At 61.6% G+C, this 14,889-nt stretch overlaps 1 protein-coding gene across 17 annotated transcripts in view; it reads right to left on the bottom strand.

The window, feature by feature from the left end:
• MYO18A (myosin XVIIIA) overlaps window positions 1-14,889 on the bottom strand; it is a 31,834-nt gene that overhangs the window by 14,843 nt on the left and 2,102 nt on the right. For 4 of the 17 annotated variants that reach the window (XM_088066307.1, XM_088066308.1, XM_088066298.1 and 1 more), the window contains exons 2-20: window positions 8,693-8,833; window positions 8,133-8,189; window positions 7,490-7,577; window positions 7,251-7,360; window positions 6,996-7,172; window positions 6,684-6,894; window positions 6,300-6,442; window positions 5,522-5,622; window positions 5,371-5,434; window positions 5,118-5,262; window positions 3,706-3,717; window positions 3,063-3,239; window positions 2,894-2,984; window positions 2,615-2,807; window positions 2,130-2,216; window positions 1,352-1,493; window positions 996-1,155; window positions 730-916; window positions 407-641 (exon numbers count right to left, since the gene is read on the bottom strand). In XM_088066307.1, the coding sequence (XP_087922433.1) occupies window positions 407-641; window positions 730-916; window positions 996-1,155; window positions 1,352-1,493; window positions 2,130-2,216; window positions 2,615-2,807; window positions 2,894-2,984; window positions 3,063-3,239; window positions 3,706-3,717; window positions 5,118-5,262; window positions 5,371-5,434; window positions 5,522-5,622; window positions 6,300-6,442; window positions 6,684-6,894; window positions 6,996-7,172; window positions 7,251-7,360; window positions 7,490-7,577; window positions 8,133-8,189; window positions 8,693-8,833 (2,521 nt within the window). Of the gene's footprint in view, window positions 1-406; window positions 642-729; window positions 917-995; window positions 1,156-1,351; window positions 1,494-2,129; window positions 2,217-2,614; window positions 2,808-2,893; window positions 2,985-3,062; window positions 3,240-3,705; window positions 3,718-5,117; window positions 5,263-5,370; window positions 5,435-5,521; window positions 5,623-6,299; window positions 6,443-6,683; window positions 6,895-6,995; window positions 7,173-7,250; window positions 7,361-7,489; window positions 7,578-8,132; window positions 8,190-8,692; window positions 8,834-9,231; window positions 9,325-9,527; window positions 9,591-9,794; window positions 10,485-10,859; window positions 10,919-11,763; window positions 11,830-12,704; window positions 12,876-14,889 lie in introns of those variants that run through there. The other 13 variants (XM_088066303.1, XM_088066313.1, XM_014255007.2 and 10 more) reach the window with 11 other exon arrangements.

The raw sequence follows: 14,889 nt of genomic DNA, 5'->3' as shown, positions 1-14,889 counted from the left end.
GGTGTGCAGGTGGCATAGATTTCCAATCATGGCAGGAGGGTCCAGCCTCCAAGCAATAAACCCTCAGCCGCGTGGCTGGCCAGCCAATGTATCGATAAATGCTTTGCTGAGCACAACCCAGAGGCTCTCGTTCCAGTGGGACAGGGGCTGGATGCCAATGGGATTGCTGCCAGGAACCAGTGGCACCAAGGCAGACGCCCAATTAAGGCCATGCCTGTCCCCAGTGTAAGATAACAGCCCAGCAGGAGAGCGGGGACAGGGATAGGACCGCCCTGGGGAGAGGCTCCACAGTTCAGAGCAAAGGCACGTGCTGAAGGGATTCCTGGGGGGTCTTTGGCTCTCCAGCGAGAAGATGCAGCCAGGACCTCCGTGTTGTCCATCCCCTGGTGCTGGTGCCAGGGCTCACCTTGGCGGTACATGCGGAGGGCGTCGAGCAGGCGGGAGCCGCGGAGCTGGGCACGCAGGAGGGGCACGTCCAGCTGCATCAGCCCGGCCTCGCAGTGCTCTGCCGGCAGCTCCAGCTCGCTGCCACTCACCCGCCGGCACAGCACAGCCTGGGGGTCCCCGCTGCCCCCCGCCTTGGGCAGGAAGCAATGCACAAAGTGGAGCTTGGACTTCTTGATGCTGTCGATGAGGGCATCCTGTGGGTGTGGCAGAGCAGGGTGAGCAGTGACGTGCAGAGATGCCCCAGCCAGATGTGGGGATCCCCCTCGGCATCCCCTCACTCACCACTTGCAGCTTGATCTGGATGCAGAGGGATTTCTTCTTGACGGCAGCCACGCCGGTGGTGAAAGTCTTGCGCATGCTGGTGGCCCGGCGCAGGGCCAGCTGGGAGCCCCCCTCCAGCCCCGCCACCGAGCCCGACAGCACCAGCGCCGACCCACCGCGCCCAGAAAACAGGCTGCTGATCACCTTCCTGCAGGGCACAGACAGCATGTCACCCCCCAGCGTCACCTCTCCCCCCTGCCATGCTCCCACCCCAGGACCCTGCTCACTTCTGGGACTCCTGCAGCAGGACGGAGGCGTTTTGGGAGGCTGGGTTGTGCTTGACGTAGTTGAGCCATCCCGTAGCGTCGTACTCCACCCAGTTGGTCCCTGAGTTGTGTCCCAAGAGGAAGTGCCGGGGCTTGTCACTGGGGAGTAGCGGGTTGTGCCCTGCAGGGAAACACAGAACCAGTGGGCACAGCCCTGGGGACCAGTGTTTCACTGGGACATGTCACAGAATCCCAGAACGGCTTGGGTTGGAAGGCCAAAAGATCTCTCATTCCAAGCCCCCAGGGACATCTTCCACTAGAGAGGTTGTTTCAGGTCTAATGGACACATCCCCATGGTCCCAGGCCCCCCTCCATACCTTTTTTGCCCCCTTCCTGGGGTCCGTAGTAGGAGAAGAGCCGCTCCAGCAAGGTGTCCTCGTTGCCCCCTGGCTGCAGCGCTTCCTCCTCCAGAAGCCACAGCAGCCCCCGCGCCTCGTCCGTGCGGGCCAGAGACCGCACCTGCAGGGTCACCATGTTGGGAGCCAGTCTGGCACACCAGGGTCCCCCAGGGCAGGGACACGGGGTGACACAGGGCTTTGGGCCACCCAGGGAGCACACAACCTCACATGGTATGAGAGGACTCCTGACTAGTGGATTTAGTGATTCCCTTCCCTGAAGGGAAAGAGTGCATATGGGACATTCTGGCAGTGCATCTCACTGAGGTGAGGAATGCAGTGCTGGGCTGAAACCCAGCACAGGGATGGTGCCAGCAGCCCTGGTCTCTGCAGCCTTCTCCAGGAGGGACTAGAGGAGCCCAGGGATGGGAGAACCTTGGGGATCCATGGACACTAGGAACCTGAGCACCTTGGAGACCAGAGCATCCCGGTGACCAGAGCACTTTGAGGACTGGAGCACCCCAGAAATCACACACAGTCTCCAGGCCCCCTGCCCACAGCACAGGCAGCTCCCAGGACAAGAGGGAGAACCATGCTGGGGAGTGCACCCAGGTATGTGGGCTGCACACACATTTGCACCCATGCTCTCATGGCCAAGCATTCAGGACAGCCTCTTTCCTTCCCCTCTACCACCAAAATGCCAAAAAGCTGCCCATCTGCTGCCACGATGAGGCTGGAAGGGAGAGTGGAAGGTGCTTACCAGTGCCTGGTGTGAGGACTGGTCCACAGCAGCTATGGAGCCAGAGGAGCTGGGCTCAGCATCAGCCAGGGCGAGCTCTATGTTCTCCTGGTGAGGGGGAACAGAGGCAGGTGAGTGCCCACACTGCAGAGTAGCAGTGATAGGGAGTGAGAGCCCATCAAGGTTGATGGGGTTTAGAGTGATGTGGAGTGCTAAGGGAGGACCAGGACACATGGAAGGGTCCCCATGGGCTGTCAGTGCCGAGATCATCAACACCCACAGCCACTCCACCACCTCCCAGCCCAGCCTCCCTGTGCTGTGCTCCACAGCTATCTCAGGAGCCCTGGGGAAAGTCCTGGGCACTGAGATCATGTCAGAACTGCTTTGGTTTGACTGGTCCAGTGACCACTGGGTAAGAAATCAGGGGGGACACACAGGAATTGTTCACATGGATATGGGAGGGCAGGAGTGGAGGAGGCAATGGCAGCCCTGGGTGTCCCTGGTACCTCCTTGTATCTCTCCAGCTCGCGGGCAAAGGTGCGCTGGTGGAAGAGCTGCTGCAGGCGCTCCTGGGCATAGTTGTGGCAGAGCTCCTCGAAGGTGGCTCCCCGACTTTGCCCCGCCAGCTCGGGGTTCTGTGCCCCAGGGGTGTCCACCACCGTCACGGAGCACACCGAGTGCTGGCTCGACTTTAGCGCCCTGGGGGGAGCACAAAGGGACATAGTGGGGTGAGTGGGTGCTGCCAGGCACTCCCCCTGCTCTCCTGCTGCCCCACCAGCACATACCTGTTGAGGAGGGAGATGAGGAGTGTGAAGAGCTCGGAGTACAAGCCAGCTGCCATGGCCTCCAGGCACTCCAGCGCCGTCAGCTTGGGACCTGGACAAAGCAAGCCTGAGTGTCTCGAGCCCGGCATCCCCCGGGGCCATCCACTGTCCCCCCTGTACCTCACCCTACCTGTGCCACTGTCCCCCAGGGGAGACTCATCGGGGCCCTGGCGGAAGGAGGTGGAGCGCTGCAGGGTGCCCTTGGACTGGTGCTTGAAGATGGCAGAGGAGAGCTCCTCCAGGCTGCAGCCCAGCAGGTACGCGGCTTTCTGAGCCCACTCGTGCCGTGCAAACTGCTTCCTCCCAGCTGAAGGGTGGAGAAGGGGGTTCAGGGCCAGGCAGGGCACCCCCAAAAATGGGGAGCGTTTCCAAACAGGCCTGAGATGATCATAGGGACCCACAGAGTAGGTTGGGGATGATGGGCACAGTGGGAACACGCGTTTTGGGGTTTGAAGAGACAGAGATATTTGGGGTCTAAGAGGAGATAGGGGTGAATGGCTTTGTGCTGCTGCAGGGCGGAGCCTGAAGCCACGCTGGTGTGGAGCACAGACCCTTTGCCACCACTGCCACCACTACCCAGGGACCTCTGAGGCTCTGAGCCACCCCACGTGAGGACATGTCCCTGCTTGGTGACACAGCTGCAATGCAGCCAGGCAGACACAGACACGGACGCACGGAGCAGGTTAACGGTGACACACAGGGACACGGAAGCGGGATGAGGGTGGCACAGGGGACGGGGAAGCCAGAGATACACGCGGAGAACGGGACTTTACCTTCGTCGGCGTCTGCATTGCAAAGGGCAGCATGCACCATGCAAACAGAGACAGGGGTTAGAAACAACGGCGCGCGACGGCACGGGAACGCCCTCCTGCCACCATGCCACTGCACATGCCATGCCTGCCCCCTCCCCAGGCACCACTGCAGTGACAAACCCTGACCGGCGTGGGGGTCCCTTCCCTTTGAGCCCCCCACACCATGGGCACCGCTGGGGAGCAGCTCAGCTCTGCCCCAGGGCAAGAGGAATCACTTTTGGATCCAGCCCGGGGCCAAGGAAATTGTGGGGTTGGTGCAACTCAGCTGGCTCTGAGAACTCCCAGTGTCCATGAAGTGCAGGGGAGGCTTCAGCAGCAGCAGCAGAGATCTGGGGGTGGGATGCCTGCCCCGAACAGGAAGCAGCAGTGCTCTCCCCCCACAGCAGGATCTGGGGTTCCCCCCATAGCAGGCTCCCATGGAGAGGCTCTGGAGTTGCCTGAGCATCCCGCTGTGGTGGCTGCAGCGGGGCCCTGCTGCCCTCTAGTGCCCTGAGAGCACCCCATGGGCCAGCCCTGCGCCCCACTGTGCATCCAGACCCCTCTGGTCTCTCTCTCTTCATCCCCAGATCATCTTTTACCACAGGGCTGCAAATTCCCTGGGTGCAGCCACCAGCTCCAGGTGCCCATTTTGGGAGTGACATGGCCAGCTCTCCCACCAGCATGCAGCACCACAGGGGCTTCTGACACAACAGGCAGAAAGAGAAGCCACAGGGGGAGAAGAGCAGCCCCCAAAGCCAAATTTGCTATCCCCAGGAAAGGAGAGCAAAGCTGGTGCTGTGGGAGACTCACACCCATGGTGAGCACTGTGTGCCAGAGTAGCCCTGCCCCACATCACCAATGGTGCTGACAGGACTGGGTTGGGACTCCTCACAAGCAGCAGGCAAATTTGGGGCTGCCAGGACCCAGCCAGGGTCAAGGCTGGTCCCAGCACACCAACAGCATCCCAAGTCCCCATTTCAGCCTCCAAATAAGCACTGCATGGCACCCCCCAGAGCAGAGCCCTCCCCACTCCCATTACCAGCTCCATCTGCCAGTGGGTCTGCGAGGACAGAAGGAAAGGTGTTACACTGGGAATGGGGGACACTCCCCCAGTTGCCTCCACCCAGGCCCCCACTCCCCCAAGTTGGCAGGGGCCAGCCCAGGGTCTGTGCATGCTCAATTCCCAGCAGTTAATGAAACCACCCAGACCGTGGGGACAAAGCTGGGTACCCCAGAACACTCAGGGTGGCAGGGCACTGTCCCTGAGCTGACACAGCCTCCCACCCTCTCCCCCAGGGCTTGGCTGCACTACAAGCTATTTGCAAGATGCCCCTGGAACCCCTCACATGCATCAGTCTCAAACCTCCCCTGGTTAATGGCTCCCAGTTTGTTACCTTTGGTTGCCCCGGCGGCTCCCAGATGGTAAATGGCCCCCAGGATGAGCCAGAAGGCTTTCTGCTCATCTCCTGAGATGCCCATCACCTTCATGGCTGCCAGGAGCTTGCTGAACTGCTGGGTTGCCTTCTGCTTTTCCTCTGGCTGTGGAAAACAACAGGAGCAGTTGGTTTGGGAGCGTAGCTCCACATCCCCCTGCACTCAAATGGGCCAGAGACCCTCATCTCCCCCTACACCCCCCACAACACCAACCTTGGAGGGGGGCACGATGCCAAAGACATTGTTCTCTGCCAGGTGGTTGAAGTGAAGCTCAGTCCTGCAGGGACAAACACCATGATTGGCCCCATGGGGGAGGTCCCAGAGACACCCCCACGATGGAGGCCGTGCCATCCCCCCAGCTCACCGCAGGGTGCTGTCAGAGCAGGCCAGCAGGTAGTAGAAGACATTGAAGGTGGTCTCATTGGCCGGGCGCCGGGCCACACGCAACTTCTCCAGCAGCAGTGTCTGGCAGAGGTGGGACAGTTGGGAACTGTCCCCAAGTGCTCCAATCCCAACAAGACCCCCCAGCCCACACCAGCCTTATCCTTGCTGCCTGCCCAGGGTCCCCACAGAGCTGTGAGGGTCTCCCTCCCACAGCAGGGCATCATGTGAATGCAAACATCACCCAAGCAGCCCATGAGCATCTCTCCTCGGTGAAGAGCACAGAGTATGTCTCCTGGATTTTTAGGGCTCTGCTGCTATCACAGCAGAGAGGTGTCTGGAAGACACATCCCCTGTTTTTGGGATTAACTCAGCAAGGACAGGGAGCCCATCTGATCTGGGTGTGAACAAGGACAAGAGCAGGATGGCAGGCTGCTGAGCACTGCGAGCATGACTGGGGATTTGCGGCAGAGCTTGCAGTGTAGGAAACACCAGGAGAATCATGGAATGCTTTGGACTGGAAGGCACCTGAAAGATCAACGAGTTCTAAACCCCTGCCATGGGCAAGGACACTTCCCCCCATCCCAGGTTGCTCCAAGCCCTGTCCAACCTGGCCTTGAACCCTGCCACAGGGGATGGGGCAGTTACAGCTTCTCTGGTCAACACTTCTGTGAGGATGGACTGGCTCCCACACCACAGGGAGCCATGCTGGCAAGGATGGACCAGCTCCCATGCTGGGGGGACCACCCTGGTCCCCTCACCTGTACAGAGGCAGACGCCACCTGCCCAGCCTGGTCGAAGTCCAGAGAGATGATCTGGGAGAAGCGGGTGGCGTTGCCATTCATGCCGGTGCTGCTATTGCCAAAAGCCTCCAGGATGGTGTAGAGAGCCTGCCACTTCTCCGCTGCGGGAAGAGAAGCGGGGCAGTGCAGGGGCTGTGCGGTGGGCAGGGGGCCAGAGCCGGTTGGGCAGGTGCTGCTGCTCCCTTGCACCGCAGCAGCCCCAGGAGCGCGGCAAAGGCACGGGCGTGACGCAGTGCCAGCCCGTCTGGCGCGTGTTCGGCCGCTGCCACGTGCGTGGGGCTGTGACCACAAAGCAAGGGGTGTGTGCAGGCAGGGCAAAGGGACACCCACAAAGGGACTCACCGGAGAAGACCTTGCCGGTGCTGCCGGCGATGGTGGCAAGGTACTGGACCAGGTGCTGGCAGTTGGTGGTTTTGCCGCTGCCGCTGGTACCCAGCAGGACGATGGCCTGGTCCTGGCGGCTCATCAGCATGCTGCGGTACGCCGCCTGCGCCACCGCGTAGATGTGCGGGGAGGTGTCCTCCCTGCGGCACCCCTTGAACATGTGCATCACCTGATGGAGACAGGGAGAGTCAGCACTCTGCTACCCCCTCCACACCCTCTGCGCGGTGCCAGCTGCTTGTCCCCTCCGGTGTCCCCCCACAACAGCGTCACCTTCTCAGAGTACATGGAGGGGGAGCTCAGTGGGTTGATGACGACCATGGTGGGCCCGGCGTAGGTGTGCAGGAGGTTGCCGCCGTAGCGCTGGCGCAGCGTGTGCAGTGTGCTGGACTCGTTGAGGTAGAGGAGGCTGGCGAGGTCCTCCACACGGTCACAGGACGGGGGGTTTGCCTGTCAGCGAGGTTGAGGTGGGGCAGGTCAGGCAGGGAATGGGGATCTGCCCCGCTGGCCCTCACCCTGCAGCCCTACCTTCTCCACATCATCCTCCTCCACCTCCAGGATGGCTCCATCGTGGTCCAGTTTCACCTTCACTTTGCCCTCGGGGAGGGGACTGCCCGCCTCTGGCCGCAGCTGGCTGCCTGTGAGGGTCACAGGGCACTCAGAGGGGCCACGCTGGCAGCCCCCAGGGACACCGCAGTGGGGTCAGGGAGGCTCGCTGAGTCACAGGAGGGACGGGGTGCTGTGATCCAGCAGTGCCCCTGGCTCACCCAAGGAGAAGCCATCCCTGTGCACCAGCCACACCTTCTCGGTCTCGTACCAGGCCTCTTCAGCTGCTATCTGCTCCTCTGACTTGGCCTGTGAGACAGCAGATGTGGAGAGGTTGTGGTGATCTGCCCCCCTGGCCTGTCTCACCCCTTCCCCTCATTCCTAGGGCTGGAAGGAGCAGGGCTGACTGGCCACAGGGCCATGTGCTGAACAGCCAGGCCACCTCCACAAGCCACAAACCCTCCCAGCACATGCCTTGGTTTGTCTGCTGGGGACCGCAGTGGGCGTAGGGCTGCAGAGACTACCAAGGTCCTGTCACAGCTTGGGGCAGACACAAAGACACAGTGACCCCCAGACACATTCACCACAGCCACCTCGGGGGAGCCTGGAGGGGCCAAGCTCCCAAACCACAGCCCTGAGAGCAGGCACCCATGCCAGCCACGTGTCAGAATGCAGGGACACCAGACATGCTAAGGGGACATGGGACATGCTGCAGGGACATGCTGCAGGGACACAGGACACACTGAGGCGTGTAATGGAGGCACACAGGACAGGGCACAGGGCTCTGACACGGGACAGGCTGGTGGCCAGCACAGTGGGGATGTCCCTGGAACAAGGAGAGCAGGACGAGCCCCAAAGCCAAACCTGAGCTGCAGCAGGGACGGGGTCAAGGGGAGCTGTCGGCGCATCGTCCGCTGGACCCTGGCGAGGCCGAGAGACGGCAGTGAAGGCGAGAAGGGCTCAGCCCTGCCCCGCACACAGCACGGAAAGAGGCGAGGGGCAGTGAGCGGAGGCAAAGCACCGCTGTGCCAAGCCCTGCGGGCACTCCTCGTGCCACGGCCACCACTGTGGACAGTGGGGTGGCAAGTCCAGTGCAGTTCTGGACAGACACAGAGCTGGGAGGCCATGCTGCCAAAGCCCTGGGGCTGGGGGTCACTGCACTGACCCCGCTCTGAGCTCCGCCAGCACCACGTGCCACAGCTGCTTCAGCACGAGCCACGCGTCCTGCCTGTGCCAGAACTCTTCCCCTTCATACCCTGCTCCACACCCCTGCCTGCCCCAGCTGTGCCACCTCCACTGAGAGAACCCTCCTGGTACATCTGGCCTCCCAGCATGACCTCGCTGGGGAGGGGAGAGGCACCCAGCCCCGGCTGCCCTGGCACCCGCCGGCCCCAGGGAGCAGGGTGGGATGGGGAAAGCCTTACACTCCAGCACGAGGCGCGGGCGCAGACGCCAGCCCAGCGGCAGACAGAGGATGGCGGGGGGTCGCTGGTGGAGGCAGAGGGCTCCTGAGGACAGGGGTACAGTACCTGGCTGGGTGCCGAGGCGGAGGTGGTGGGGTCCAGCTAACGGCAGCAAGGAAGGAGGAGAGAAAGGAGAGAGGGGGTGAGAGGCATAGAGCAGAAGCAGCATCCTGACAAGCCACAGGGCCCCAGCATGGCCATGATCACACAGCACCACCAGGACATCATCCATCCCAGCCACCACAGTGTGCACTACGGGGATGCTGGCAGTTCCCCATCCTCAGCATGTCTGGGCAACGATCCCCAAACCCACCAACAGCCCCGGTCATCCATTCCCTGCTGCCAGTGTCATCCAGAAATGGACCATGGGGTTGGCAGCCAAACACGGGGATACAGTCACCGTGTGCAGAGCACATGGCACGTCCTGGGCAGCCACACACTGCCCATGCCTCCCTGTCCCTGGGAAGGCCACACACAAGCACCAAAACCTCTGGAATTACAGAAGTGGTGAAGATCCTCTCCAGCCGGAGCTGTGCCTCCTCAGACGGGCTCAGCAGGGATACCGGGCCAGGGGAAGCAGGGCCAGGGGCAGCCTGGAGGCAGAGCACCATTAGCTCCAGGCCAGCTGCCCCCCAGCCCTCACAGCCCTGCCACATGGGCACCAGCAGGGCCATTGCAAAGGCTTTCCCAGCCCTGCAGTCATTGAGTGCTTCGGGTGGGTCCCAGGATGAAGGCACAACTGGGTACCAGCGTGTACCCACAGTGTCCAGGGACCTGGGTCACCACTCCTACACACCTGCTGGGGAGCAGCCGGGACATTTTTCACAGGGGTCGGCCGCTTCTCGCTGGTCTGCAGCTTCTTCTCCACATGAAATGGAGGGGAGACAAGGGGCAGCATGATGGAGTGGCCACAGCACACACGACCGCCCCAAAAAAGTGACTCTCACCCACACCACACATCTCAAAACCACTGCAAACCATGCAGGTGAGCTCACACCATGCTGCACTGGGGGCACAACCCCCTGCCAGGTCAGAGCATCCCCAGCTGTGCACACTCCAGTACCTTGTGCCTCTCCAGGGCCGTGGGTTTCGGAGCAGAAGCCTTTGCCAGCTCCACTTTCCCTCCCAAAAGCTGCACTGGTGGCTCTGGCTTGGCTTCAGTGCCCGGGGACGGGGACAGCTTTGTGTCCCCACCAGCCGGCTCACGGGACTTCTCCTGCCTGTCCCCCAGCCGGAGCCGTGGCCGGTGCTCCTTGGTTTTGCCCTTTGCCATGAGGGTTTTGAGCCCCTCTGAGATCTCATCCTTGGCTTCCGGCTTGGCTGAAGGCACTGTGGTGGGGGGAGGCGGCGGGGCTGGGGGAGCTGGGACACTGGTACGGCCTGTTTCCTCCTTCCTTGGGGGTGGCACTGGCTCAGGAGACTTGGCATCTCGGCCTGGCTCCTTGGCACTGCCAGTGTCCTCCCCTGGCAGAACTTTGCGGACCACCTTGCGCACCACCCGGACCACCTTGCGGCGGGAGAGCCCCTGACCATCATCTCCCTGTGCCTCGGTGGCCGGGCCCTCCAGCCCATTCACAGCTGCCCCGTTCAGCACTGGCTCTGGGCTCTTCCCTCTCCCAGGAGGTGGCTCAGGGCTCTTCACAGGTTCAGGGCTCTTCACAGGCTCAGGTTTTGGGGGCTCAGCTTTCGCAGGCTCAGCTTTTGGGGTCTCAGCTTTCAGAGGTGCAGATGCTGCGTCCTTTGGGCTCTCTGACTGCAGCCACAATGACACACACCAGTGTGAGTGGAGCTCCAGCCTCCACTGCTCCTCGGGACCTGGTGGTGCCCAGGGCTCTGCCTGGCCATGGAGCAGAGCTCCTGGCCAGACCCCAGCACTGGGGACACAGCACCCTTCCCCACCAACCTACAGCCCCACAACGGATCCCAGGGCAGGGAGCAGTGGTGACCTCCCTGCCCCACAAACCTTTCAACCCTCAGGCTGCCAGCATGGGGATAAAACTCCATGCTCAGAGCATCACTAAGCCCATGACACTTCATGGTGTCCCCAGGCCCTGTCACGGGGGCTGTTCCCACCAAGGATGAGCCCATTCCCAAAAGCTCCACCCTGCCCATGTCCTGTGACACTTACAGCCCCGTCTTCCTTCACGGGTCTTTTCACAGCTAAAGATTTATCCTCGTCCTTGACCTGAGGGTCAGACAAACAAGAGGAGCATGTTTCAGCCCACTGTGGGGCCTTGCTGCTGGAAAACCCCTGGGACCATCACTCCATGCCAGCCCCAATTTGCAGCCCACTGCAGGGACAAGGACATGTGTCCTTCCAGGCTTCCCATCAGCCAAAAAAACGGGGGTGAAGCACAGAGATGCACCCTGGTTATGGCAAACCCCAAAGGTGGGAGAGGTATGTGCTCTGCCTGCCTGGCCTGGCCCCTCTCACCGTGTGCAGCCAGTGAGGGAGGTGGTTCAGAGTCCCACCACCCCTCCTGCAGGGCTCTGTCACTCTACATGCCACCCCCGCCCCGGTGTCACAGCACGTTTTAAGTGTCACCAGCTAATCTCTGCAGCAGCCGCACGTGGGACATGCCAGATCCCTGCTGACCCGGGGAAACCAGGGGCCTCTGAGGGGGTGGGCAGACAAACCCTGCCCTGAGCTGTGTCTCTGAGTGCCAGGACTCAGCTGTGACACTGCAGTGGCAGTGTGTGGTGCATCCTGTGGGCAACGCACCCCAACTCCTGCCATCACACCGCAGCTCCTGGGTGGCAGGTGGCTCTGGGGTGGCTCACACTGTGTTAGGGGCTGCACCAGACACTTGCAAAGCCGTTAGTGATGGTGTTAGTGATCACATGCATGGCTGTGTTGGTGACCCCAGCCCTGGCCAAGCTCCTGATTGCCCAGCACAGCCCCTGTCACCACAGCACAGTGAGGCTGGGAGTGCTGCTCCAAACATGGTGCCAGCACTGGGCAAGCTGGGGGAGCTGGTCAGCAGCGTGACCCAAACATGGGGCACAGGCAAACATGCAAGAGAGACTTCCCTTCTGCTCCCAGAACGCAAACCGGGATGAGAACGCCATGGTGATGTCTCATGGAGCCGCAGCCCTGGCTGGGGAGAGAGGGAGAGGTGAGACGGACTGGGGACAGCACACAGAACGCCAAACCATGGCACAGGGTATGGGCACGTGCCCTTCCCCACCTGGGATCCACAGGAATGGGGGGTCTGAGCCCACCTCGACCTGCTCAGCATACAAACAGTGCCCACAGGAGGGGCTCTGGGGACAGACAGGTGACCAGTCTCAGACCCAGAAAAACTCACTGTGTTAAAAAAACCCCTTTAGTCAGGCTGCAGGACTGCGGCCCTGCTCCCCCAAGCAGGTCAGTCCACTGTGGTAAGCAGATGCCAGGGTGAGGGAAGGGATATTTTCTGCCCCAGCTCCCTGCTTGCCCTGACAGCCTGGGTTTATTCTGAGCCTGACCCCATGCCAGCAGCCAGGCAGCTCTGGTGGGACCCGCTGCCCTGGATGGAACCCGCTCTCCAACCCCAGTTGTGTCTGTGGCCAGTGGGGAGAAGCCCCTTCTGTGGGCCAGACATGGCACAGGGGAGCACCTGGTGACCAAAGCAACCCAGCAGTCTGGGAGTACATCCCTGAGGGTCCCTTGTCCCCCCAAAACTGGCACCATGGTGTAAAATGCCGGTGCCTGGGAGCACATGCTGAGCATGAGGGCCTGGAGACAAACCCACCTGTGGGTCAGAACCCCCAAACCCTCTGCCCGCAGCACTCCCAGCTCCAAGCGGCCTGGCACTGCCACAAAGGTCTCCAGAGAGCACCGGCCACGAGGTCCCCACAACAAACAACCCCAAAGCACCCCAGGGGTACGTTCAGCCTCTCAATCTCCAATCCCAGCACCAGCACTGTCTCCCATGTACCCCTCTCGTGCTCCCCCAAGCTGTGCTGGCCACGCCGGGGGTCCCCACCTTACCGGAGGGAGCCAGGAGCAGGGCGTCCACCGGGGCGAGCGCGGCACTGCACGGGAGAGGCACTAATGGGGCGGCAGCCGGCAGCAGGGACAGCTGGGCTGATAGGGCCACCCTAAAAATAGCCCAGGAATGCGAGGGCCCTGCCGGCGCAGCAGCAGCCGGAGGGAGAGCTGGGGGGGGACACGCGAGCAGTGGGGCCTCGCCACCAGCACCGTCACTGCCGCCACTGCCAGAGGAAGTGATGTGGGCCCCGCCGCGGGGGGAACTGCCCGGCCCCCGTCCACCAGAGGAAACACCTCTGGGCCAAGAGCAGCTGTGGAGCTGGGGGAGCCAGGGAGGGCTCTGTGCCTCGAAGGATGGCACAATCCACACCCCGGCGTGCCAGGCGGTGCAACCCTGACGCTTCTTGCTCCTCCTCTGGCTTTCCCATGAACATGAGATCCCCCCAGAATGTTCTTGGGGACAGACAGCACCCCAGCAGCCCATGGTAAAGATGTTTTCATGGCAAAGCTGCCTCTGGAAGCCCAAGGTCTCCCTAGAAAGAGCAGGAGTGAGCAAGGGGCCAGGGGTCGGGGGTCTCCCCGTGCACGGGCTGCTGGTAGGAGTTGGTGGCAGGGAGCCAGGCATGCTGGTGGCATGGAGGAGCAGTGGTGGCACAGGCATGGCACACTGGGACCCCAGCTGGCACCTGAGCACCCCTGCCCAACTGAAGGGAGACAGATGTGCCCTGAGCGAAAAAACATTCCAAGAGGAAGAAGGGGGACACCCCTGCACAAGGTGGCACACCCCAATGCACAAGGGACAGGTCACACCAAACACCCTTGGTAGAGCTGGTATAACACAGCGGACAGCGTCTGCAGTGACATGGGCGTCCCCAGGTAGCACAAGCATGCAACCACCTCCACTGGGATGTCCAGCCCAGCTGTTTGGTGATAGCAGCACTTCTGCTTGGCCAGCATATTTCTCTCATTCCTAAGCCAGGAAATTCAGCAGGCACACACTGGCTCATGGCTGAGCCCACTGGATACAAGCCCCCTCCCAGGACCCCCCACACTGGGATACCCCAGCAGCACCAACCCCTCAGTGAGAGCAGAAAAAGAGCCAGACAAAGAAATTCCCAAGCATGGAAAAATTATAAAAGTGCGTCCGACATGATGAGAGTCCCACACTCCCAACCTGGTGGAACATGGGGAATCCAGCCACGCCATGGCACAGTGGTCTTGCACCCTGGGGACAGCAACCTGCAGGGACCTGGGTGCCTGTGGACAGACAAGGTTGGCCAGCACAGTTGCTGGATGCTCATGGCCCTGCTGAAGCACCAGAGCAGTCAGAGGCGTTTCTGGAATATTTCTGCTGGGCCGGCGCATGCCTGGGCCCTGCCTGAGGAATTTCACCAGTAAATAAATAAATAGGAGTGTGGAGCCGAGCCAGCCCAGCTGCCCCACACTGGGAGCAAGGCTGGGACATGGAGAGGGTTTCACCCCAGTCCAAATGCCTGGCCACGCTGTGCCACCAGCTGGAACCCCATCACCCCACAGCACTGACAGCTCCCCAGGACACAGAGGGTGCTGCCACTGCCCAGCTGGGTCTGTGGGGACAAGGGTGACCCAGTGATGTGGTTAAATCCCCGGTGTGCACAGAGAGCCCAGCACCATCCTACTCCAGCTCAGGAGGGGCTTGCAGAGCAACAGCCCAAAATATGTCTATAATTTCCTGTTTCAAAAAGGATAATTTTAATTTAAATTAGGACCAGAAACGTTCTAGGGAGCTTAGTGGGGCCTGGGGGAGAGCTGGGCCTCCCTGTGCACCAGCACCTCATGTGAGGGACCCCCAACTGCAGCCAGCACCCCACTCTGGGCTTCCAGCAGGGCCACAGCGTGTCACTCTGGTGCACTGGGGGTGCCTGTGCTGCAGCGGCAACCCCACGACACAGTCACTGCCAGCCCTCTGGCCAGCTCCCACCGGCTGATGCCATCAAACCACACCATGTTCTGGCACAAGGCTGCACGTCGCAGCCTCTCTCGTGCAGCCCCAAGGGCACCGCTGTCTCCTCTCCCCCTTGCCAGCCCAGCCTGCCGCTCCTGGAAGGCACAAGCAGCTCCTCGCTGGCTCCGTGTGTTCCGACATCCGACACACACCTGGCGCTGTGACACCGCCACAGCCGTGCCCACACAGGGCTATCCCAGC

Source organism: Pseudopodoces humilis, chromosome 23 (assembly GCF_049639895.1).
Source record: "Pseudopodoces humilis isolate 2021_Gansu_Grassland_sample_001 chromosome 23, ASM4963989v1, whole genome shotgun sequence".
Lineage (NCBI taxonomy): Eukaryota > Metazoa > Chordata > Aves > Passeriformes > Paridae > Pseudopodoces > Pseudopodoces humilis.
The sequence above is the reverse complement of the archived record's forward strand: the minus strand, read 5'-3'. Positions and strand labels throughout refer to the sequence as shown.